We start from the raw sequence: 21,986 nt of genomic DNA on the forward strand, positions 1-21,986 counted from the left end.
CCAGCATGGCAATCTGCAGGTGAGTGCAGATCTCATCAGCAAAGGTAACCATGATGGAGTCCCAGAATCGCAAAAGAGCTCCAGGATGGACCAAACAGGAAGTATGGAAACTAATCGCCATATGGGGAGATGAATCCGTGCTATCAGAATTCCATTCCAAAAGACAAAATGCCCAAATATTTGAAAAAAATCTCCAAGGGCGTGAAGGACAGAGGCTATAACAGGGACCCACAGCAATGCCACATGAAACTTAATGAGTTGAGGCAAGCCTACCAAAAAACCAGAGAGGCAAACGGCTGCTCCAGGTCAGAGACCCAGACATGCCGCTTCTATGATGAGCTGCATGCCATGCTAGGAGGTGCAGCCACCACTACCCCAACCCTGTGCTTTGACTCTGTCAAAGGAGTAGCATGCAACAGGGATGCAGGTTTTGGAGATGAGGAAGATGAGGAGGTTGAAGACAGCTCACAGCAAACAAGCAGAGAAACCGTTTTCCCTGACAGCCAGGAACTGTTTCTCACACTGGACCTGGAGTCAGTACCCCCCTGAACCCACTGAAGGCTGCCTCCTGGACCCACCAGGCGGAGAAAGGATCTCTGGTGAGTGTACCTTTGTAAATATTATACGTGGTTTAAAAGCAAGCATATTTAATGATTAATTTGCCCTGGCATTCGCGGCCAGTACAGCTACTGGAAAAGTCTGTTAACATGTCTGGGGATGGAGCGGAAATCCTCCGGGGACATCCCCATAAAGCTCTCCTGGATATACTCCCAAAGCCTTTGCAAAAGATTTCTGGGGAGAGCAGCCTTATTCCGTCCTCCATGGTAGGACACTTTACCACGCCAGGCCAGTAGCACGTAGTCTGGAATCACTGCACAACACAGCGTATGGTCCCGGTGTTTGCTGGTATTCAAACAACATCCGTTCTTTCTCTATCTGTGTTATTCTCAAGAGAGTGATATCATTCATGGTCACCTGGTTGAAATAGGGTGATTTTATTAAGAGGCCATTCAGAGGTGCCCGTTCCCGCTGGGCTGTTTGCCTGTGGCTGAACAGAAATGTTCCCGCTGTTAGCCACATGGTGGAGGGAGGGGTGAAGCGATCATCCCAGAGAATTGGGTGTGTGGGAGGGTGTTGCCAACACACCCAATTCTCTGCCAATTGCCAACCCATTTTAAATGGCCAACCCAACGGCTGCTTGGTATGGGAAATGAGGACGCTGCTGTTCAAAATCATTCCCACATGTTATGAAGGTTAAAGAACCAAAAGACTGTGTCTTACCATGGCTGCCTGCAAGCCGAATTCTGTTGCCTGGCCCTGCATGAGTGATCTCTCACACCAAACCAGCAAATCCCCATTAATAGCCAAAATGCAACCTTGTACCGAAAGCACATGTGCTATGTAATGTTAACAGCAAGGTTTACTGTGAGAGAGTCTACCCATTGTTCTCTAAAATGTCTTTTTAACAACCACTCTCCCTTTTTTTCCTCCACCAGCTGCAAATGTTTCAACACTCACACTATCTTCTCCTTCTCAGAGGCTAGTGAAGATAAAAAGGCACTCACGATGAAATGTTCTCTGAGCTCATGCAGTCCTCCCACACTGAAAGAGCCCAGAAGAATGCGTGGAGGCAGACAATGTCAGAGTCCAGGAAAGCATAATATGAACGCGAGGACAGGTGGCAGGCTGAAGATAATAAGTGGCAAGCTGAAGATGAGAGGTGGCGTCTCCTTGGTGACAGAAGACAAGAGGCAATGCTGAGGCTACTGGAGGAACAAACTGATATGCTCTGGTGTATGGTTGAGGTTCAGGAATGGCAGCATGAGCACAGACCACCGCTACAGCCCCTGTGTGACCAATCGCCCTCCTCCCCAAGTTCTGTAGCTTCCTCACCCAGACGCCCAAGAACATGGGGCTGGGGCGCCTCTGGGCACCCAACCACTCCACCCCAGAGGACTCCCCCACCCCACCCAGTGCTCCGCTCCGCCCCCACCCCTCCCAGGCTACCTTAGCAGTTATCCCCTATTTGTGTGGTGAATTAATAAAGAATGCATGAATGTGAAGCAACAATGACTTCATTGCCTCTGCAAGCGAAGATCGAAGGGGGAAGGGGAGGGTGGTTAGCTTACAGGGAAGTAGAGTGAACCAAGGGATGGGGGAGGTTCATCAAGGAGAAACAAACAGAACTTTCACACCATAGACTGGCTAGTCATGAAACTGGTTTTCAAAGCTTCTCTGATGCGCACTGCACCCTCCTGTACTCTGCTAACTGCCCTGGTGTCTGGCTGTGCATAATCAGCGACCAGGCGATTTGCCTCAACCTCCCACCCCGCCATAAACGTCTCCCCCTTACTCTCACAGATATTGTGGAGTGCACAGCAAGCAATAATAATAATGGAATAATGGTTTCGCTGAGATCTAGCTGAGTCAGTAAACTGCGCCAGTGTGCTTTTAAACATCCAAATGCACATTCTACCACCATTCTGCACTTGCTCAGCCTATAGTTGAACAGCTCCTGACTACTGTCCAGGCTGCCTGTGTACAACTTCATAAGCCATGGCATTAAGGGGTAGGCTGGGTCCCCAAGGATAACTATAGGCATTTCAACATCCCCAATGGTTATTTTCTGATCTGGGAAGAAAGTCCCTTGCTGCAGCTTTTGAAACAGACCAGAGTTCTTGAAGATGCGAGCGTCATGTACCTGTCTCGGCCATCCCACACTGATGTTGGAGAAACATCCCTTGTGATCCATCAGTGCTTGCAGCACCATTGAAAAGTACCCCTGGTGGTTTATATACTCGCTGCCCTGGTGCTCCAGTGCCAAGATAGGGATATGGGTTCCGTCTATCGCCCCACCACAGTTAGGGACTCCCATTGCAGCAAAACCATCCACGATGATCTGCACATTTCCCAGAGTCACTACCCTTGATATCAACAGCTCTTTGATTGCGTTGTCTACTTGGATCACAGCAGCCCCTACAGTAGATTTGCCCACTCCAAATTGATGCCCAACTGACCAGTAGCTGTCTGGCGTTGCAAGCTTCCACAGGGCTATCGCCACTCGCTTCTCAGCTGTGAGAGCTGTTATCATCTTGGTATTCTTGTGCTTCAGGGCAGGGGAAAGCAAGTCACAAAGTTCCATGAAAGTGCCCTTACACATGCGAAAGTTTTGCAGCCACTGGGAATTGTCCCAGACCTGCAATACTATGCGGTCCCACCAGCCTGTGCTTCTTTCCTGGGCCCAGAATCAGCGTTCCATGGCATGAACCTGCCCCATTAACATCATGACATTCACATTGCCAGGGCCTGTACTTTGAGAGAAGTCTGTGTCCATGTCCTCATCACTCTTGTCACCACGCTGCCGTCGCCTCCTCACCTGGTCTTGCTTTTGCAGGTTCTGGTTCTGCATATACTGCAGGATAATGCTCATGGTGTTTACAGTGCTCATAATTGCCGCGGTGATCTGAGCAGGCTCCATTTTGCTGTGCTATGGTGTCTGCACTGGAAAAAGGGACAAAACGATTACTGTTGCTCTGACGGAGGGAGGGGCGACTGATGACATGGCTTACAGGGAATTAAAATCAACAAAGGGGTGGGTTTGCATCAAGGAGAAATACAGAACTATCACATAGAATGGCCCCCTCAAGAATTTAGCAGGCCAATGACCCTGGGTTTAGCAGGCCAATGCTCAAGCCACTGAGCTAGCCCTCCACCCACTGTTCATGGAGGTAGGGAGGGAGGGAGGGAGCAAATGAATACACTCCATCTCTTTTATACATCTTAGGCTGGCAGCAGACGGTGCAGTACGACTGTTAGCCATCCTCGTCTCCTGGCTGCTTTCCAGAAGACGGTGCAGTACGACTGCAGGCAGGAATGAATCTCCATGAGACAAAACTTAAAAAGAGAATGACCTGGAGTCACTCCCATTTATGTGCAGGCGCCCCTGACAGACCTCACCGAGGTTTGCCAGGAGCACCCATGTCTGCCCAGGCGCCCCTGGCCAACCTCAGGAGCACCCAGGAGACGACAGCAATGGCTACTGGTCGTAATGCACTGTCTGCTGCCAAAAGGCCAAAGATCTGCTGCTGTGTAGCAATGCAGTACCATGTATGCCAGCACCCAGCAGATGTGGCTCCATGTGTTGCCCCTTTCTGCAGCCACCGCTCCCGCAGCTTCCACTGGCCACAGCTCCCCATTCCCGGCCAATGGGAGCTGCGGGGGCAGTGCTTGCAGGCAGGAGCAGCGCACGGAGACCCCTGTCTTCCTCCCCCTGCCCCCGCCCTGGGAGCCTCGTTGGCCGCTTCCGGGAGTGACGTGGTGCCGTTACAGCTGGAGATCACGATCAACTGGGAGAGTCTCCAGGATCAAGCAGTTGATCACGATTGACAGATTGGTGACCACTGATTTAGAACCAAAAAAAAGCTTTTTTGAAAAAATAAAAATTTCCTGCATTTATAGTGTTTGAAGAAGCAAAAAGGGCTCATTTAAACCCTCTACTAATGGCCATGTAACTTCTGAGTTAATATTTGGATTTTAAAGTAATTCTTATGCCCAGTTTTTGACGCAGAAATACTTCTGATGCTAATTTATGGAAGTAATGTGGTTCCTCTGCTCAAGCAGGGAATTAAGCAGTGGATTGTATGCCATTTAAATTACGGGCATTTTGCTATTGACTAAAACAGGAGCTGAATCAGGCACTAGATGTCTAATTTTGCTGCTATTCATTTAGGAGTCCAATCCTGCAGTGTTTCAGTAATCACAGGAAATGTTTCTGTTGTTTGTGACGTTCGTGAACACAATTGACTCATTAAGAAGATCACTTTTTTTATCTTCAAACAAACAAGCAAAGAAAAATCATAGTGAAAAACAAGATTCTCTTAATAAGGGAGTCTGTGATGGAAAATCTGACCTTGGGAGTTGGGTCTACATACTAAGTCACTTCCAAAACTTAGTCTGCCTGCTAAATGCAGATCAGCTTTGCCAAAGCTTTCTTTTGCCATCCTTCTAGAGTACAATGAGTATAACCAGCGAGTCCCTAGGGTGGTGACCATCTATAACAGCAAATGATCTTTAGGTTTATTTAAATCATGCAATATTTCTCAGCCACCTTTTTCCTCCTAGTTATTAGCTATTCCCCTTTGGGATTCAACACCCTTGCTAATCTCCTTACCTTGCAGCTACAATTTCTCTTTCATTCTTCTGTGGCAGAATCTTGGGGCATAGGGTGTGGTCTGAAAATGTCATATCTTTCTGAGTGGCAGGGAACTGCCTGTTTTAGGAGCATGGTAACAAGATGCAAGGTTTCATTGCTGAGAGGCAGGTTGAATCTGACTCAAGATGGCACTGATTGGAGGAGACAACAATGTGGCTGGGTTGATAGGACATGGGATGTGGCGTTAGGAAACTGGGATTCTATTCCTGCCTCTGCCATTGATCCACTGAGTGATTCTGAGCCAGTTACTCTCCCCATAATGATACTTTGCTCTCTGTGATCTCAAAGCACTGTACATACAGATGATACATGTGTATAAATCTGAACCATTAGAACAAATTGACTCAGCCTTGTGAGATGATTAGTGGTCTCTAGTTCCCTGTGGGTGGGTAACTACATCATAGATGACACAGATTTTCATGCAAATGGGGGCAATAGAGACTGAAATAGCTGCTTGTGCTTGAGAAATGGGCCCTCCAGAACAGGGAGAAAGGATTGGCATCCATTATGTGGAACTTCGTATAGTACAAACTCTGATAAATGTAAACTTCTGGTTTACCAAAGTTTGCTTATGTCCCCCTGAGCTGTGCAACATTCTTCAGTGCACTCTGGATTTCCTAACCCCAGAGCTCAGTAAAGAGTTTTGCAGGGACTGGCTTTAAAAGGGACACATGCTTTGCAAAGCAGCAGTTTCACAGCTGCTGAGTATTCACTGGAGTTAGGTAACATGGGTTATACTTTGGAAGCCAACTGGCCCTTTGATTAGGAGATGAGGTGATCGAGGACGCAATCTTCTCCCCCTCCTGCACCCTGTGAGGGAAACAGAGGGTAACAAAGCTGGACCTCAGTCTGTTAAGATTCCAGATCTCTCCTTTTCCCCATAGGCCCAGCATCTTCCAGTAAAAGTCCCATGTCTCTCTACTTCTGGGAGCTGGCCCTTTTGGCCTTTTATCTGCAGTGGACATTGGCTGCAAGTTGTGACAAACTAAACATTCATACAAATCACTAAAGCTAATCTCCAAGTCTTGTTCCTATTTAATCTGATTGCACCTGCACGGTGCTGTGAGGAAGGTGAAAAAACCCACCAGGCCTCTGCTGATTTGGCCCCAACAATAAACAATTGACCTACAAAACTGGCAATCTGTCAGACCCACATATTCCAGACAACACAGCTGCTGTATTACAACTACATGGAGAAAGGGTGAGGTAATGACAGTGGAGCAAGAGGCTCCAGAAGACTAGAGCAAGGGTTTAAATTGAGGTGGGGCAAGCAAGAAGCCAATCCACTCCCACCTCCCTCAGGCTGACCCATAGGAGGCAGAGAGCTGATGGGGTAGAGGGCCCATCCTTACGTCCCTCTGGTGTGCATTCCCCGCACCCTTTCCCTTTAGGGTGACCAGATGTTCCAATTTTATAGGGACAGTCCTGATTTTTCAGTCCTTTTCTTACATAGGCTCCTATTACCCCCCAACCCCATCCCGATTTTTCATAGTTGTTGTCTGGTCACCCTATTTCCCTCTGAGGCTGTCCACCACCCTGCAGTTCAGTCAAGTTGTTTCTTTAGTTGTGTTTTTGCCTATAAGGTTGTTTAAGGGTTGGTCTGTTTCAAAGATATCTTATCAGAGACTCTGCTCTTTATGTTAGTTGTGTTTTCGATGATTACAAAATCTTCCCCCAACTGCAGGCAGATGTCTTTGAGTGCATAGTCATCATGAAGAAGGCAGGGGTCGCTGGGGAGACACTGCATTTGTTTTGGTGGACTTTGGACTTCTGTCTGAATTATTGGATGTAAAATTAGTTTTAAAAATTTTAGCCAGCTTTATGCATGGCACTTTCTATTTGGTCTGTGGGCCTTGCTAAAGCTAGCATGGGGGCCAGGCTAAATGACAAAGGAGTACTATTCTCAGTATTCAGGATCTTAAATGTTAGCCCATAAAGTTATAAGGGTAAAATTTACCCCTATTCAGAGGACTAAGACAAGACCAATGGAACCACAAAATATGGCTCAAGTGGCACTTAAGTGGGACATAGTTTTTGTCTGTTTAAGATCTCTGACCCCTAGTCCCTGCTTCTTGCTTGCATATATATATATATATACCTGCCTCTGGAAATTTCCACTACATGCATCTGACGAAGTGAGTATTCACCCACGAAAGCTCGTGCTCCAAAACGTCTTTAGTCTATAAGGTGCCACAGGACTCTTTGCTGCTTTTACAGGAGAGATGTTAGTCATGTTGCTAAATTCACAGTTGGAAGATACTCAGATACTATGATAACGAGGGTGGTATAAGAACCTACAGAATAGAATGAGTTTGCTTTGTGCATACGTCTGAATTTCACCATAATATGTTTGCAATTATACTTAAACATATGGGACCTGAATTCAATGGAGTTGTACCTGCCTACACCAGATCTGAATCTGACCCATAAAGACAATGTGAAAGAGTACTATGTTGTTGATAACAGTGCTTTTTTTTTAAAGACAGTATTATAACAGAGAGCTTTATAGGTCCACAAAAGAAATCAGCCTACTTTCCTTATAAGAACTGAAATATTCCAAAAATATGAATTCTTCGTGATGTGTCAGATTTTGTGTCTGAGTTTACGACTCTGTAAAATGACATCAGAATTTAACCCAGTGTTTGTGTGTCTGCTTTCTAAAACGTCACTTGGAAACAATGAACATACTATACTTGTGTCTATACGTTACCATCTTTTGATATCAGCTGCAAACACGTTTCAGAAAGTTAGTTCTTAGTTAGGATTGTTGTTTTATTTTAAACCCACTCACACTTTTAAAATAAAATGTATGTTTAAAAAATATTTCTGAACAAGGAGGGAATTTTATGACATTGTAGCTCAGATATCCACACACCCAGGATTTGTGTATTTGCTTTTCTTAATTGTTTCTGAGCCATTACAGCTATATCCAGTCTGACAGAGATAAAGCAGTCTTGGTTTCAGCTGCCATGTAAAACAGTGCTGTGCTTGTGTTTTGATACAACTTCTAAATTCCAGAATGGTCTACAACCCATTAAATGGTGAGATTTAGTGCCAGACAGAGCAGCTGTGACCTTACACACACGAGTTTTTTCTAGCTACTGCAGATCACTCCTAGACAACAGAGACTGCTTAAATAATGGGGCCGCATTTTAAAAATTGTCCCATGACTGGATTTCAACAGTCTCAGAAAGGTTGAACATTAAATTAGAATATTAAGGGTGGGCGTTGTTTAATAAATAGTGAATTGGGGCCCAGTCCTTCAAGATGCTGAATATTTTTAACTCTCACTGCAGTCAGCACTTTGGTACCAATTAGGGTTAGCACCTTATAGAACAGTTTAGTTAATGTCCTGAACTCTTTAGATTTATTTTCCTCCATAGTTGTGTCATTGTTAGCATTGTGTATATTGTAGTTACTTGGCTTAAATGTTTACAAAGCATATAGGGGTTCTGATCAGCTTGACCTATTTAATAGAACCCTTCATCACAATTCTTATTGTGTTTTGTTGTTGTCCAAGACCCACGCTGTCATCCTTGAACAATATTGATGAATAATTAGGAAAAGATGTTGGGTTAAAGTTATGGCTCCATTTAGCTAGTCATACCCAATCAGAAATAATTGCACTTTTGTTTGTGAAGACAAGGCGAGCAGCTATTTGGCTTAGAAATGCTGAATGCCACTGATGCGCATTACAGGCTCGATTCTGCTCCTGACTGCCTTTAAATCCCATCAATTTTGGAGACTTCTCTACACTTCAAAGGAGGGGCCCCCTGAGGAATCAACCCCTATGTTCAGAATTAGAGTTTGAGCTAGGCACTGAGTCCCCTCTATTCGCAGAGAGTTTAGTGGAAGTTCAGGGAACTCAGCACCTTGTAATGTCAGATCTTTTTTATACACTCGGCAACCTGCAGTGTCAAATTTAGTCCCCATTGATTTTTTTAAATAAATGATTGTAGTGTTATTAATGCCAGGTTCATGTTGCATAGTTTTGCTTTTAGTAACTAGTTTACATGTAGACATACAGGGGAAAAGCACAAAAATGCCAAAACAAGCATAAAAAGGAGGTGTTCTCAACCTAAAGCATGTTCTTCTTCTGTTATTGATGCAGTACTTCACCCATTTCTTTTCATTTCTCTTTTCATTTAACACATTTATAGAGTGTCTATCATAGGTCTCAAAGTGTGATATATAATAAATAATAATAGTCCTTAAAGCCAAGTATACAATTAGTGAGTTGTTGAGGAAGCTTTCCTAATGCACCTGAATCTAGAGCTACTTCACCTCCTGGTGTTTCATGCTGGGACTTTTGCTGATCATGCTGTTTCAGTCATTCTAAGCTGCAAAGTGGGTTTTCATCTGTACACTGATTCTGCATTAGTCTTCCTAGGCATTAGTGCCCTATCTTCCCTTATTCCACATATCTGTTTTTGGAAGACTCCCATTCTAGACTCTTATACTCTGATTCTCCAAGTACTCACACATGCTTAACTTTATGCATGTGAGTAATCCTGTTGACTTCTATGTGATTACTTAGATGTATAATATTAAACATGTGCAAAAGTATTGTAGGCTCCCGGGCTTAGTGAATATTATTACTACTTTCTAACAATGTGCTTTGAGGATTGAAGCTGGTTGTCCTCTTCTTGGTGTGCAACTTTCTAAATTGCACTCCTGTTACAAAACACTTGACAAACACCAACACATTAATTGGCACAACACCCCCTATCGGGTAGGTCAGTCCCTTTTATAGCTGGTAAGAATTGGACACACAGGAGCTCAGTGACTTTCACAGGGTCACAAAAGCTGTCCATTGCAAAGTGGAAAACAGAATTCAGATCACCTAACCCCAGGCCTTTCTTTGTTTCATTTGTCTATTTTGCCCATTCTAATTATTTGATTTAAGTGACTTTATTCATGGGATTTACAAAAGTGTTGGCTTAACTCCACTCCAGTGAAATCAATGGTCAAAGTCCCATTGCCTCCACTTGGAGTCTAGGTAAGCAGATGCTCAGTGCTGTTGAATGTGTGACCTTATTTTAGTTACTTTATTATGTTGCTGCTTCAGTTACTAATTTTGTCCCTCAGTCATACAGACTTCTGGGTTTGGAGCACCATAAAAATTAAATTGTTAGCTTTTACATTGCAATCACTTGCTTTATTCTAAACAATCCTGTGGGAAAATGTCAACTTTCACATTTATATAGCTTGAACCCACAGTCCTTATTACAAAAACAACCTGCCCCCCGTTATTCCAAACTCCAGTGAGAATTTTGCCTGAGTAAAGACTGAAGAACAGGGTGCATAGGAATTGTAATGTGGACACATCTGTTATTCCATAAATGAAGTTATTTTTCTTTACTGGAAATTGCCCCGCATTTTCTAATAAGCATTTTCTGGGAACACAGTTATGACATTAAGCAAGCTTAAAGCTTCGATAGAGAATGAAAGAGAACTGCAGTTCTCTGGAGAGCTAATCCTGTGTTTTATGCAAGAACTGGATCCTTGCCTACTCCCACACCACCCACTCTACAGCCAATTACACATTTGCTAGGGATATTTACAGAGCAGAACACACAGCTGTAGCTGATTCTGTTTTATTGCAGTAAACTCAGATACGTTGAAAAGGATGTTGCTCATATTTAAACCTTTGGATCATGTACAGTAGTAGTCAAAATGCGATGTTCCTCATTGTACTAATACAACAGGGATTTCATGAAGCACGTTTGAGGGATCCAAAATGCTAAGTTGCCAGGTGCCAGGACCTCTGATTTTACCTCCTTCCCTCTTCCAATACGACAATGTAAAGATTAAGAGGGTGGAAGCAGGCCACCACAGAACTGTTTGTGTTTCCCTTTATTTGGAGGGGGCAAACATACATCTTTCCTTGGATCTTCTCTGACAGTATCTCAATCCAGAGTACTTGTGAATACTTGTTAGTCTATAAGGTGCCACAGGACTCTTTGCTGCTTTTACAGATCCAGACTAACACGGCTACCCCTCTGATACTTGTGAATACAGTTATTTGTTCAACAGAGGATGAATTATTTCAGGAACTTCATTATGAGTTGGACAGCTGAGGGTATGAACATTTTCACTTACAAGATCATACATTAGATTCTGTACATTATGCTTCTTACAAGGCAAAATAGTAAACAAACAAAAAGGGTACCCTTTACTGCTCCTCTATGACATTTAATGATTACCTTAAATTGGATGGGGAGTATTTTTAAAAAATCTTAAAAATTTTGGATTAAAACTTGATTTCCGTCCTTTCCTTGGAGGACCCTGACAAGTTCTTTGAAGGGTCTGGATCTCACAGCAGGAAGCTGGAATGAGCTGAGGTTCTCTCTGGCCTCAAATAAGCAGCAAGTGGATATGAAGTTTTACAGTAGAGTTACAAACTCAGAGTTACAAACACCAGAGTTAAGAACTGACCAGTCAACCATACACCTCACTTGGAACCAGAACTACATGATCAGGCAGCAGCAGAGACAGACAAACAAACAAAAAAGCAAATACAGCACAGTACTGTGTTAAACTACTAAAAAAAAAAATAAAAAAGTTAAGTCAATGTTCAATTGTCAACTTTTGAAAGAACAAAAGAACAGCCATAATGTTTTGTTCAGAGTTGCAAACATTTCAGAGTTGTGAACAGTCTTCATTCCGGAGGTGTTCGTAACTCTGACGTTCTACTGTACAAATGTTTCTTTAAATTTTTACCGGCTGAACATCCCCTTCCTCTCAGTTAAAAGCTGAGAGACCTGCAGTTCAGGTTTCATCCTCATGTGATGTCACCATCCATGTCTTCCAAATATCTTGCCTAAATCCTGCAGCAAAAAGTGATATTTTTAACATAAAAGTAAACAAAAAAATTATAGCACTGTTATACATAACAAGGGACAATACATGATGATAACTTTTTTCATGCGCGTTGCAGTTCATCTTCAAGATTTTAACATCTACAAATAACAAGCTGTGCTCTTGTTTAAAATGTCTAGGATCTGTGTATAGCCTGGGGATGAAATCCTTGCCCTATTCAAGTCAACAGGAGTTTTGCTACTGACATCAGTGGAGCCAGAATTTCACCCCTGGTATTTTCATTTTTTTAAAGTGGTGACATATGACAGCAGAATAAGACCTAATTCTGAACTGGTTAGTGGTTTTTTTCACTTTGCTAACATGTAAATCGGAAAAGGTTTGACACCCATCACTACCACATCTACTTTATTTTTTAAATGATATGTGCAGTTGTGGTAATCCATCCACAGCAAGATTCTAGTTCATGAATTAAACATAAGCTATTATTATTTGTTATTTGTATTATCATAGTGCCTACAAGTCCAGCATTGGACCGGGAGTCCTAGGTTTGCCAGCCCTCTAGGATTGTCCTGTAGTCTCCAGGAATTAAAGGATTACTCTTTAATTAAAGATTATGTCATGTGATGAAACCTCCAGGAATATGCCCATCCAAAATTGGCAACCCTAACCAGGATCCCACTGTGCTAGGTGCTGTAGAAACCTAAAACAAAAAGGAAGTCTCTGTCCCAAAGAACTTACAAAAGCATAGTTCCATTTTCTCCCTCAGCAGAAACAAGTTCAGATGCCGTGGGTGGTTTCAGGGGATACTTCTGTCTCTAGCATTGGGTGCTAACATATTTGGAAGGAGTTTGGATAACTGAAAATACCTGGATTCTATCCAGCACTATATCCAGCTATTTTCAGAAATTATCAATTGATGAAGTATCCCCTGAAACCCAATAATCCGTTTGAACTTGGTTTTGCTCTTGAAGAAAACTGAATCATACTTGTGGCAACTTCATGAACTAGAAATTTGCTGTTAATTGGGTGGTACCACAACTGCACAGATAATAAGTATGGGTGAAATCCTGGCACTGTTAAAGTCAGTAATGACTTCACTGGGCCCAGGATTAGTACTGTATCATTGCATAAAAAAGGGAAGAAGGAGAATCTGGGGAACTACAGACCAGTCAGCCTCACTCATTCCCTGGAAAAATCATGGAGCAGGTCCTCAAGGAATCCATTTTGAAGCACTTGGAGGAGGAAGGTGATCAGGAACAGTCAACATAGGGCACTAAGGGCAAGTCATGCCTGACCAACCTGATTGCCTTCTATGATGAGACACCTGGCTCTGTGGATATGGGTAAAGCAAAGCTTTTGATACGGTCTCCCACAGTATTCTTTCCAGCAAGTTAAAAAGATATGGATTGGATGAATGGACTAGAAGGTGGACAGAAAGCTGTCTAGATCGTCAGGCTCAACGGGTAGTGATCAACAGCTCATTGTCTAGTTGACAGCCAGTATCAAGCGGAGTTTCTGAGGGTTCAGTTCTGTGGCTGGTTTTGTTCAGCAAGTTCATGGATGACACAAAGCTGAGGGGAGAGGTAGATACACTGGACAGTAGGGATAAGGTCCAGAGTGACCTAGACAAATTGGAGGATTGGGCTAAAAGAAATCTGATGAGGTTCAACAAGGACAAGTGCAGAGTCCTGCACTTAAGACGGAAGAATCCCATGCATTGCTACAGGCTAGGGACCAACTGGCTAAGCGGCAGTTCTTCAGAAAAGGACCTGGGGATTACAATGGATGAGAAGCTGGATATGAGTCAACAGTGTGCCATTGTTGCCAAGAAGGCTAACGGTATATTGGGCTGCATTAGTAGGAGAATTGCCAGCAGATCAAGGGAGGTGATTATTCCATTCTATTCGGCACTGGCAAGGCCACTTCTGGAGTATTGCATCCAGTTTTCGGCCCCCCACTGCAGAAAGAATGTGGACAAATTGGAGAGTCCAGTGGAGAGCAACGGAAATGATGAGTCGGCTGGGGCACATGACTTACGAGGAGAGGCTGAGGAAACTGGGCTTATTTAGTCTGCAGAAGAGAAGAGTGAGGAGGGATTTGATAGCCGCCTTCAACTATCTGAAGGGGGATTCCAAAGAGGATGGAGCTCGGCTGTTCTTAGTGGTAGAAGATGACAGAACAAGAAGCAATAGTCTCAAGTTGCAGGGGGAGGAGGTCTAGGTTGGATATTAGGAAAAACTATTCCACTAGGAAGGTGGTGAAGCATTGGAATGGGTTACCTAGGAAGGTGTTGGAATCTCCATCCTTAGAGGTTTTTAAGGCCTGGCTTGACAAAACCCTGGCTGGGATGATTTAGTTGGTGTTGGTCCTGCTTTGAGCAGGGGGTTGGACTAGATGACCTCCTGAGGTCTCTTTCAACCCTAATCTTCTATGATTCTGTGATAAATATGTTTTTTAAAATAAAAAGTGATCTGCTATTTTGTATCTGTTAAAACTGCACTTTTGGTATGGTATGGAGTATTGCATCCAGTTTTCATCCCTGATTTAACGCTCTTTACTTCAGTGACCTCACTAATATTTGCATTCGGGCATCTATAAAATTAAGTGCTTCTTTGGGACTGTTCCAGTGAAATTTTGCAATATTCATTTATGCCAAGTGTTGCTGCAGGAATTCCTGGTATTTTATTATCTTTCAGGACTTTCTCTCAAACTTAAAACATTGTGCATACTAAAATCAAAGAGACACTGTTACAAACAGTTTTGTAAAAGGAAGGAAGGCTAACATTAATTGTAAAATCAATACGAGAATGTTATTTTAAGAACTAAATATGTATTCGTAAATGATATTTATGTAATATTAGTGAATACTCAGATTATCAGTAGGCAGATGGCCAGTAAGCATGACTATTATTTATTTAATAGTTTTTAAAAGTTCTGGGTGAAATCCTGCCCCCCAAGCAGTATCTGATCCAAACTAAAATTTCAGCCTCTCCTTCTGAGATCTCCATGTGGATGTCTAGCCATCAGTTCAAGCTAAACTCATGGCTAAAACAGAGCTCTTAGTCTTCCCCCCAAGCCCTCCCCACTACCTCCCTTGCTGCCCCTCACACTTAGGAGGAACTCCCCATAAAAACCTTCCAAGCTACCTCATTAACCTTCTTCAGAACCTTCCTTAAAACTCTCCTTTGCCATCATGTCTACAAAGCACTTGATAATGATTAGGTTTGCTGAGACCACAGCCTGTCATACTGACCAATGTTGTCTCACTGTTTCTTTGTGCTCTTCCATCTGTCTGTCTGTATCCCTCTGGTGTGTCTTGCGTTATATGTGTAAACTCTCTGGGGCAGGGTCTTTTTGTTCTACGTACAATGCCTAGCACAATGGGGGCCTGTTATATAACTAGCATCCCAGGCGCTGTGGTAATACTGTAATTAATAGTAACAATAGAACTCAGTGGCAAAACTCACATTGACTACGATGAGGTCAGGATTTCACAGTAAAATTTTTGACTCAGCCTGCTCATTGTGCACACAGCTATTCTGTGGAACCATGTGTTCCTGTCACAATTACTCTCATCTCATCCTTGCCTGAACTGTTTCCTCTCTTATGCCGTTATACTAGGGTTGCCAACCTTCCAGGATTGGCCTGGAGTCTCCAGGAATTAAAGATTAATTTTTAATTAAAGATTATTAGGGCTGTCAATTAATCACAGTTAACTCATGCGATTAAATCAAAAAAATTAATCGCAATTAATTTTTTTATTGTGATTAATCGCACTGTTAAACAATAGAATACCAACTGAAATTTATTAAATATTTTAGATGTTTTTCTACATTTTCAAACATATCGATTTCACTTATAACACAGCATACAAAGTGTACAGTGCTCACTTTATATTATTTTTATTACAAATAAATGATAAACAAAAGAAATAGTATTTTTCAATTCACCTCATACAAATACTGTAGTGCAATCTCTTTATCATGAAAGTGCAACTTAAATATATAGGGTTTTTGTTACATGACTGCACTCAAAAACAAAACAATGTAAAACTTTAGAGCCTACAAGTCCAATTCAACCTCAACTAGCTTGCCGTGCACTAACTGTCCTGTGAACTCTGTTGACACACAGTAGCAGTTAGTTAGTGCATTTTGATCTACTCTGATTTGAAATGGGACTAGATTAAAGCACACTAACAAACTGTTAGTGCATGTCATCAGGGTCCACAGGGACAGGCAGTACTCGGCAGGCTAGTGCAAAGTAGATTGCCATAAACTAAATGTTTGTGTAGACCACTTTAACTATGTGGTTCTGTGCTGTACTATGCTGGTATAGTTAAAGTAGCACAACTCCCCAATATGGATGCAGTTATACCAGTATAAATGTACTTATACCAGTTATAGCTTATTCCCATATGGGAAAAGAAATAAACTATACTGGCATAAGGCACCTTTATACTGGTATAACTGCATGCACATTAGCAGTTGTACTGTTATTATTTTGGTTAAAATCGCATTCCTAACTGCCATAGTTATACTCATGCAAGATCTTTATGTCCACCAGGCCTAATATGGCAAGGGAGAAATCTAGTAAGCAAGGTGCTAGCCCGTTCTTTAAGCCCCTTGTCAGCAACTGTCATGCAATATTTCAGCCAACAGTTCAGAAATTGAACAACAATACTTTTTAGAAACTGGATGACAGCAGAATAATAGCTCCCTTGTTGCAAAATGTTTCAGTTCCCCCCAGGAACTTTCCTCCCTCCCCTTTGTTTCTTTAATAAAAAATGAAGGCAGTGGTCTTGTCTATGGTGCGACTTCTTGACAAAGCACATACCCTCTAGGCATGTTATCATCAAAACTCTAATAGAGTCATCATCCCACTTTGCTGACTGTCCAGGCTACCAGCAAGGCTAAATCCCAGAAGTCCCCACCCTGGAATGCACTGAAGAGATTGTGGGGGGTGAGATAGGGAGAGAAACCTAGCTGGCCGTTAGAGACATCTGCTGCTGTTCTTGTAATGGGAAGATTTGAGAGCTTTTTAACAAATGGCCTTGACTCATCCATAATTTTTCTTAAACCTGACATGACAAAACAACCGCCCCAATAATACTTCTGTTTTTTATAGAACCTTTCAGTGAATAATATAAAAATACTGTACAAACATGAATGAAGCTTCACAACAGCCCCATGAGTTGCCCATTTTGCTGAAAGGGATATTGAGGCACGGAAGTTAAGACCCTTGGCTAAAGTCACAAAGAATCAGTGGCAGAAACAATAATATAAACTAGGTACTTTATTTCCCAGTTCTCTGTTCTAACCATTATATCATATTGCTTCCCTAAACCACAACAGATTAGAATATAAACATCTTTCACAGTTAAAGTGGGTTTAATGTGCACTCATTATCAGTTATGAATAAAGTAAATTCATGACAAAAGTATCCTTTTCATTAAACATTTCTGTGACAATTATTTTATTTGCAGTAAAAAAACAAAAAGTAATGCCATAAGTTTAAAAAACATTGATACAAAAACTACAAACATTGTAACTTTATAGAATACTTTGATTAGACTCAGAGGGGGCTGCATTTCACTGGGGAATGAATAACATTGTCTTTTTCTTCCAATCCACAGTTCTGGCCTTTTTAGCATGAATGGCACGGCCTCCTCCTTTCTGAGTGATTCTAACTTTTTAAAGCTCTAAATACATCAGGTCAAGTATTTTGCATCCAAACACTGTTTGTCAGAAAGTGGCCATTTTTCATTGAAAATTTTCATTTCATTTGATTAAAAAATAAATTTGAAACTGACAGTGCTTCACTTACTAAAATTGGTCAGTTTTTTGATGAAAATCTGAAAAATATTTTCAGGAAAATGAGAAAAAAATGAGTTTTTCTAAAAAATGTCCTGCAAAAAAAATTTAAAAAAAAAACTGGCACTTTCTGACTAAGTCTCGTGCTAAGTGACTTTAACTCCCATTCATTATAGGCACTTAGCATCTCACAGAATTGGACTCTTAGGGTAAAATCTTTGCCATTGACTTCAGTGGAATCAGGATTTCCCTTTTAGGCCTGATTCTATGCCGTTAGGCAAACATGTATACATGTGTTTAATTTGACTAGTATTAGTGCTACTGATTTCAACAGCACTAATCAGGGCTTTAGACTGTAGACTGTTTGGGTTCAGAGTCTTATTGTCCTATAGATTGGTAAAGCACCATGTGAATCATGGTATTATATGAAAAATTGAATGATACAGTGGGAGTAGTTAAAAATTCCAAAGTTTTGAAAGATCCTGCTGTTTCCAGTGATATTCCTGACAACTGTAATTGGAAATTAACCTTTAAGTGGTGGAATCCTTCAAAACTCTAGAACTCTTATGTGTGCCAAATGTAGCTGTTGTCTGCTTTCATACAAAAAAAAATTATTCCTACAGACAAAAAGGCCCAGGGAGGGAGAAGCATTAAGCATTATGTCTTATCATTCTGGTTTGCCTTGGCTGGTTCTGGTCAGGTTCAGTATCCAACACCATAGCGTCTGAATGCCCGAGTCGCCATAATTATCAGAACTGAGCTGATTCCTGCTATCCTTTGTTATTTCTTCATTAACTCTCTAGTGTAGGGCCTGATCTAATGCCCACAGAAGTCAATGGAAAGACTCAATGAGCTTTGGATCAGGTTCTTAGGTACTTAGCATCTGGTTGAATAGTCAGTCAGGAGCCTGCCTCATTACCTATCCCTTTTCATCGTTTCAGACATAAGAAGCAAGTGGGTTAAACAGGGAATTAACCCCTTGCATATTGGTGTATTTGAACTCTTTCAGTGAAGTATTATTATTTTATTTTTCATTTATTTATTTATTTGTTATTTATTGGCAGGGTATCAGCAGATGTGAAAAAATGTATGAATTTTAGTTCCACTGGAAAAATGAATTGATTGAGTAGAATACGGTGTCAGTATTACAGCATCGGCTACCATAAAGAGAAGCCTAAGTCCACCGCAGTTGTAATACATCCCTTCTCTTTTCTCTGTAGGTCTGTCAGTTCGTGGTTTCTGTGAATGGACTCAATGTTCTCCATGTGGACTACAGGACCGTGAGCAATCTCATTCTGACTGGCCCTCGAACTATTGTCATGGAAGTGATGGAGGAATTAGACTCCTGAGAAGGAAATTTCCTCACTGGAAGCTGTGAATAGAAATAGAACCAATGCAACGCCAAACAACACAAGGAGACGAACCTTACCTTGTCTAACTAGATTATTCTGCCTTTCAGGTGCTTTCCCCTTCAGTCTAACAATAGTAGCTGTGATTCATATGCTAAGAAGTGAACAGTATATATCAGCATGTTATCGTTTAAGACCCGATCCTGCAAACTGTTCTGCTGAAGACAAGGACCAGGTCTTTAGTTGTCAATCCAGCTGTCTCTGTTGGGATGGTATCCTACTTAAAAGGCTGCACGTAACTTACCTTGCCGTTCAACCCTGTGATCACAATACTTGAAAAGAGGAATGTTTGGTAAGGACTTTCCATATGGTTGGCATGGCATATGAATGTTAGCGTACTCCCCTCCATGTAATTTAGGCGTGTCCAAAGTACATCCCCAGGAGAGCGGCTGCCTGCTACTGCTCCCTCTCTGTAATCATAGAGCAAAGAGAAAGGTGAGCAACTTCATGTTTATTGTCAGTGAATTCAAACAAGTAGCAGACAACATTGCAACTCGTAGAGATGAAAAAATGTGCGCCTTTCTGTGGAATCCACTGAATTACCAGAGATGGGTAGTCTTATAAAAACCTGCAGCAATTGTTCTATGAAGGAAAATACAAGAGCACACAAATGTTATGCATGTGTGCATTAATTTTCCATTTTGAACATATGGCCTTTGAAAACCAGACCTCTTATCTAGGTGTCTAAGTACAGATTTAGGAGCCCAAGTTTGAAAATTTAGGTCTATGTAACTTCTGTCTAAACTACATGTGGCTCTTATCTCCTGGAAACTAGTTGATGTGGTTCTTTTCACAAAGTTTGGCTATCCCTGATATCAGAAGAATGATAATATTTTAAAGAGCTGAAGTCAGAGAATCACAATGTTAGCATTAGCATTGCAATATTTAGTAGCTCTGGTATGGTACAGTACACTTCAAATTGAAGCAATGTACTTTAATGTCTCTTTGATTATCAGCATTTTCAAACCATTAAATGCTTGAAAACTACAGATGTGTCACATAATTTACATCTGATGCAATTATTAATAACACATTATATTTAACTGACTTTTCCTCATTTTAAATCCGAGCAGGAATTTTTGTTGATGAACTTGTGAAAAAATATTTTTAAAATGTATATTTGAATGATATACTTTACTGAATCTAAATTGCTTCTCAACTCTGTGATATCTGGAGTGCCATAGGTCTCTCAAACTGAGATTAATTGAATGTATACAGTCTTGTTCACAAAACATAAATATGTATATCTTTAGATTGTAGACTTTCTGGTACTGTTCAGTTTATATACAGTAATACTTTTTAAATTAAAAAAAAATGCTTGACCTTCAGTGCAAGAATACCCAAAAGCATTAACTACCTATTTTTGGTATTTTTCCCTACTAAGAGTGTTGACTATGTTTATATTAAGGAATTGGCCTCATTGCACATTCTTCTTGCAATATGATTTTCACTCACTCAGATATTTGCACAGGCTTGATCAAAGGAATAATAAGACTTTGAGATTATATGAGTTTGCAACATCATAAGTGAAATTGTATGTTTGCATGTTTTCTAAGCACATCAAAAAGACTGACTCACAATCAAAATTCCTCATAATTCCTTCATGTTTACCAGTGCAAGAAGATCTTAAATGCAGCGGAGAATACTATCCCTATACTAACCCTGTATAAAAGCCTTGTGTTTGAGGGATTCTTTTAACATGTCACTTTGTATCACAGTTACTTATACCTTATACTAACATAGCTGAAGAATGCTTGTACACATCTAGAGCCTTCATCAGACGTCACTAATGTACTGCTAGTTCTTCTTTGAGTGCTTGCTCATGTGTATTCCACAGTAGGTGTGTGTACTCGCCATGTGAACAGGTGCTGGAAGTTTTTCCCTTAGCAGTACCCGTAGGGGGAGCGCTGCTGTGACCCCTGGAGTAGCGCCTCTATAGCGCACTGTAAGGGGAGCCGTGCGCTCTCCCCCACCCAGTTCCTTCTTGCCGCCAGTGACGGTGCATCGGAACTACCTGCTCCAGCTTTGCTGCAGCTCATCCCAGAACTTGTTTCATCATTAGTAGTACCTGTGTTAGTTAGTTAGTCCAAGAAAAGTTTCAGTTTAGTCAGTTAGTTAGTGTTCGGGCTGGGGCATGCCCCGGACCCCACGGTTTAAATCGTGTGAGTCTTGCAAGCGTTCGTTGCCCAGAAGTGACCCGCACACCAACGGTCTCTGCTGCCTGGACAAATCTCACATCAGTGACTGCTGTAAGATCTGCAGGTCCTTTAAACCCAGGACAAAAAAAGAGAGTGACATTAGACTTCGGGTCCTTCTCATGGAGTCGGCACTGGCTCCAATCCCGGTACGCTGAGCAGAATCGGCACCAGGCACTTCGTCTTTGGTGTGCGGCGATCTCCCAGTGGTCAACACCACTCCCCGTCGAAGAAGCAGAGAAAGGCTCCATCTTCTCAGAGGCGTTGAGAGAAAGCAGGGGGTGAGGCTGGACCCGCGTCAGACAGCCCAATTTCCCCCCGGGCTCTAGAGCTCTGACTCAGATCGAATGGAGCAGCCCAGTTGCGTCGACTCAGGCCTCTCCAGATGTCCAGATGCCCTCGTCACCGGAGGCCCTACAGGTGGCCAAGGATATTATGACTCTGCAGGTGCCTGGGGCACCACCGGCTCCTGGACCCCGCTCTGGAGGCAAGCCACTGCTGGGCTCTCAACAGTCGACGCTGACCGAACACAAATCCC

The 21,986-nt window shown here is 42.1% G+C and overlaps 1 protein-coding gene across 4 annotated transcripts in view; it reads left to right on the plus strand.

Annotated features, from left to right (window-relative positions):
* Positions 1 to 20,507, plus strand: part of DEPTOR (DEP domain containing MTOR interacting protein) — a 109,385-nt gene extending 88,878 nt beyond the window's left edge. The window contains exons 10-11 of one of the 4 annotated variants that reach the window (XR_007772646.1): positions 5 to 599; positions 1,497 to 2,057. Coding sequence is in view for 1 of the 4 variants with exons in the window: in XM_050941090.1 (XP_050797047.1) it covers positions 19,065 to 19,193 (129 nt within the window). In the remaining 3 variants the exon portion in view is untranslated. Of the gene's footprint in view, positions 1 to 4; positions 600 to 1,496; positions 2,058 to 19,064 lie in introns of those variants that run through there. The other 3 variants (XR_007772647.1, XR_007772648.1, XM_050941090.1) reach the window with 3 other exon arrangements.
* Positions 20,508 to 21,986: the final 1,479 nt, after the last annotated feature.

Source organism: Gopherus flavomarginatus, chromosome 2 (assembly GCF_025201925.1).
Source record: "Gopherus flavomarginatus isolate rGopFla2 chromosome 2, rGopFla2.mat.asm, whole genome shotgun sequence".
In the NCBI taxonomy this organism is placed as follows: domain Eukaryota; kingdom Metazoa; phylum Chordata; order Testudines; family Testudinidae; genus Gopherus; species Gopherus flavomarginatus.